Source organism: Pholis gunnellus (assembly GCF_910591455.1).
Source record: "Pholis gunnellus genome assembly, chromosome: 2".
NCBI classification, from domain to species: Eukaryota; Metazoa; Chordata; class Actinopteri; order Perciformes; family Pholidae; genus Pholis; species Pholis gunnellus.
In genome coordinates, this window is record NC_136536.1 from 17,361,876 (window position 1) to 17,366,198 (window position 4,323).

A 4,323-nucleotide genomic window follows, 5' to 3' on the forward strand; every position below is an offset into this window, starting at 1 on the left:
GGGGAAGTTAGACAAGAGCGCATGATGAAAGATTGCCTCTACAGAACTTTCAGCAGAACTAAGGGACTAACAAGTAACTACTGTAATCCAAATGTGATTCGTGTCACCACATGTAATTCAACATGCAGTACAGTGACTGAAAAAAGAATCCTTACAAAACATGGAAATTGAATAAATAAAATATTCATATGTGAAAAGTTTTCTGCAATGTTCAAATACCAAAATAACAGACAGTTCTTTTGAAAACATTGATAGACTTATCATTTTGCAAAATGAGGGATGCACTTCTAATGTTACAGGGTTTTTTTAACACTGGCACCTGTGCTTGAGCCGAGTATATTTTTGTAAAGTAATATAAAGGCATATTATTCATATCCATGACTTGTTCTCATCAACTGCATTTGATCAGTGTCTCCCTTCAGATTTCTGCAGTCTTTCTTCACACATCACTCCTGTGGCAAACCCGGGCGTTTTTGACAGAAAAATGGGAACTGTAATATAAAGCAACACGTAGTTGGAAGAGCAACAGGTGGAAAATGAAATGATTCACCTGCAGCCAGTTGATGTCACTCTTTAATGTTGACGACCTCCCTTCCTGCTCCTTCTTTTCTCTTGCAGTTTATCTTTGCCAGCTTAAACATTGTGTAGCCTATCTGTAGGTCAACCTGTGACCAAAAAAACTGTTATTTTTCTGTTCGTCTGAAAAAAACATTTTCCTGCGTCCAAATGTTCCCGTCTGCTACTAAAATGCTTTTTGGAGGAAGAGACGCTTTGTTTGCAGAGAAAATAAAAGCCTTCAGCTTATATTGTTTTATTGCAGTGAAGCATTTGGTCCCTAATTGCAGTTATCCCCCTTTGAAGATTTTATGTGTGCCTCACCTTCCATTATTCTACATCTAAAAAATTGAATTTAGACCTTCAGTCCATGATTAATTCTCAGATGACCGCTTGATAACATGTTAATTACCTGTTGCTTATCTTGGGAAACATGCCTCGCACAGCTACATGCGCTCTGAGTTATTGACATGTCTTCCATTGTTGTGCTGGGAGTCCCACTGGTCAGAGTGTGGGAACCCCAGCCCTGCCTGAGCCACATGGCTTTGTTATGCTAATCTCTCAGTATAAAAAGAGGAGCAGCCCCTCCGGGGGCATCACAGCTAACACTGCAGTCCATGCTAACTTCACCTGCACAGACATGGCTCCTTGCTCATCCAACTACTCCTCTTTTCACCACATCAGGAGCTCTGAGAAAGACAACATCAAAGTAAGTACTGCAGAGGGGTTTAAGGGCTTTGCATCAGCTTGTATGGTAAACATGTACACATTGTTTATTGCTGATTTCAATCATGAGCTTACCTATCTGTCTTCTCTTCCACAGTTGAGAAAACCTATTGTGGAGAAAATGCGCAGAGATCGCATCAACAGCTGCATCGAGGAACTCAAGATCATCCTGGAGAAGGAGTTCCACAAGCATGAGCCCAACTCCAAGCTGGAGAAAGCCGACATCCTGGAGATGACCGTGAGCTTCTTGAGGCAGCAGCTGCAGCCGGGCCTCAGTAAGAGCGACTACAACCAAGGCTACTCTAACTGCTGGAGGGACTCTGTGCACTTCCTGTCTGATGGACCCAACACAGAGGCCTCTGTGACTCCTCTGCAGGGCCTCCAGCAGCAGAAGCAGCAGCTCCATCAGGACTCCCCGGTCTGCTCCACCCTCAGGCCCACCACGCTGCAGGACAGCAGCAGCAGCAGCAGCAGCAGCAGCAGAGGCCCTGTGTGGAGGCCTTGGTAGAGACTTTGACACATAGACACTCCGAGACCTGAGGGGACTCTCCCTCAAATACGTAGGAAATATATTTCCAGCCTGTTCATTGATGATAGGTTTCCTTATTGTCTCATCACATTGATGGACAAGTAAACACGAAGGCTCTCACTTATTTGAAGGTTGTCTTGTTTTAATTTGATTCACATTTGATGTTTGCTTTTCCTTTGTGTTGAAAGCTGGAGGTTGATTTTGAGTGATGATGGTTTTGTCGAATCTTGTGAAATGACTGTTTACTCCAGTGGAGTTTATCTTTGGACTGCTTGATGTAACGGTATCTGTTATACTGACAGTTGCTGTTGAGAATATTTCTCTTCTGTTTTGAATTATCTATGCCAAATTGTATGTATGAGGATGATAATGATGGTGTGTATGTTGTAAATGGATTTTCATGTGAACACTTTTGTTGATATTGCTGTTTTGCTCTCACATTTAGGCTCTTAAAACGCGTTTCTAACTTTTGTATGACAATTAAAAATAAAAAAGATACAATCAATAAAAAAATACTGATTCCAGATTTGTTATCGAAAATATTCATATTGTTATTTGAAAATCTAAAATAATTGCTCTTTACAATGATAACTTTCCTTTTTTTTGTTCATACCATTTTTGATAATTTACATGATTAACTGTCCTAAGCTTGTCTTAATTTTGGAGAAGGTCATGTGATGTTTGGTCAGGAAGCAACAGATATCACAAATGTTTTTAAACATACACAGTACTCAAGTTAAAAGTCTTGCTTAGACTACCAGTATATAGAAAATGTCCTTTCCTTACATAGGACACATGACAGCATTTCTTTGAATTGCAAATCCAGAACTCATTCCAAGAATAAAGAAAACATGGACACAGATTAAGACACAAGCAAAGTGTTGAATGGCCTTGCATACAAAATAATATCTTTGACTAAAAGCTGAGAACGCATCAGTTGGAATTTATAAATTTACATATGGCATATATATACATGTTGTTTTTTTGCATTGACTAAAGAACTGGCACTTCTTGTAAAAAGCATCACAAATTAATCAAATTAATAAATCAAATGAAATGTTTTATTATTTTTAAAAACATAACCAGCCATAAGAAAACCCACAATTACACACATTAAACACTAAATCATATTGTTTTCAAAAGCAAAGCCTACATACTCTAGGATATTCACAATGAATAGATCTACACAAAATGTAAAAAAAATAAAAACACATTTGATCAAAATCTAAATTTAAAGTCTAGTTAGGTACGGTACAAACATTTTTTGTTACATTTATTGAAATTTTCTTTACATCCCGACAGCAACCAATGCATCAAATGCTCGGACAAAAAAACGGGGGGATCAGTATCTGTGGCTGTTGCAGGTAATAAACCGTCCGATCCTTACCTGTCTGTCTGTCTGTCTGTCTGTCTGTCTGTCTGCCTACCTGTGTGCACCCGTGCACTCATTGCTCGTGATTGGAGTCTATACCACAAGCTGCTGGTTTAACGGCTGTGAGTACTAACAATAGCCATGTTCTTGTTTACTTCACAATGATTTTGGGGGAGTGGATTGGAGGGAGGCCTGAAGGGCAGTCAGTGTTGTAGCTAGTGCTGCAAGCATACTTTCATTGGAAAAGAGTTGGCAACACAGGGCTTGGTTTTTTCTAATTGGATACTCATAAACTAGTTTACTCTTGCTGGTTTCTCCAATTCTACTTACTGAAATTTCAAGTTTTGGTAAAAACTAACTCACGATTAGCCTATTGCCAACACACAGCATGTATTCACAACACTGCATTACAAAATAACACACATCATACACAAACGACCTGCATTTAGTCAAATACTTTCTTCCTTTATTAAAGGCAAATAAGTCACAACAGACAAGTTCAGTAAACCACTCTTATAATGTGACATACATTTTAAACTTCACAACAAGTTAATGAACATTATTTTCAGTCACATAAAGGAACAGTAATAATAACCTCAGTGTGAGGCATGAGGATACTGTGATATTGTTTCACTAAAAGAAGCGGTGTTGCTCATGTGTCGTGAATGATCTCCAGTGTGAATTTGGGATTCGGAGGATAGAATCCCTCTTACGTATCTTTCATCAACATGATGAAACACTAAAAACACTCAGTAACATCACGAGTGAACAGGCTGGAAATGTTTTTTCCTACATAGTGAGGGACAGTCCCCTCAGGTCTGAGTGTGACGTTGCGTTCCACATTGCATACTTTTTATTTTTTACTTTTAGTACACTCTGCAGCTGTCCTTACAAAGTACGCACGGTTGCATACATTCAATTGGGACACGCTGCTTCGTCATAATATTACACGTTTGACCCTCTTGCTCATATGTCCGCTCCGCAGAGGCTTCTGGTTCAGAATAGCCAGAAGAGCATGCTGGATGAATACTGCAAAATGTGAATGGATTAGTAAGTGCAAATACACAGAGTAAGACATCTTGGTGTATTTGGCATACTGCATTAGACATTCAGTATAGGTATTGGAATGCACAGAGAGTCT

The 4,323-nt window shown here is 39.3% G+C and overlaps 1 protein-coding gene across 1 annotated transcript; it reads left to right on the forward strand.

Moving 5' to 3' along the window:
- Positions 1-1,195: 1,195 nt before the first annotated feature.
- Positions 1,196-1,789, forward strand: her12 (hairy-related 12; the record flags this gene model as incomplete). The annotated part of the gene is made up of 2 exons (XM_079170489.1): positions 1,196-1,264; positions 1,379-1,789. The coding sequence occupies 2 exons, from the start codon at positions 1,196-1,198 to the stop codon at positions 1,787-1,789; spliced, it is 480 nt and encodes a 159-aa protein (XP_079026615.1).
- Positions 1,790-4,323: the final 2,534 nt, after the last annotated feature.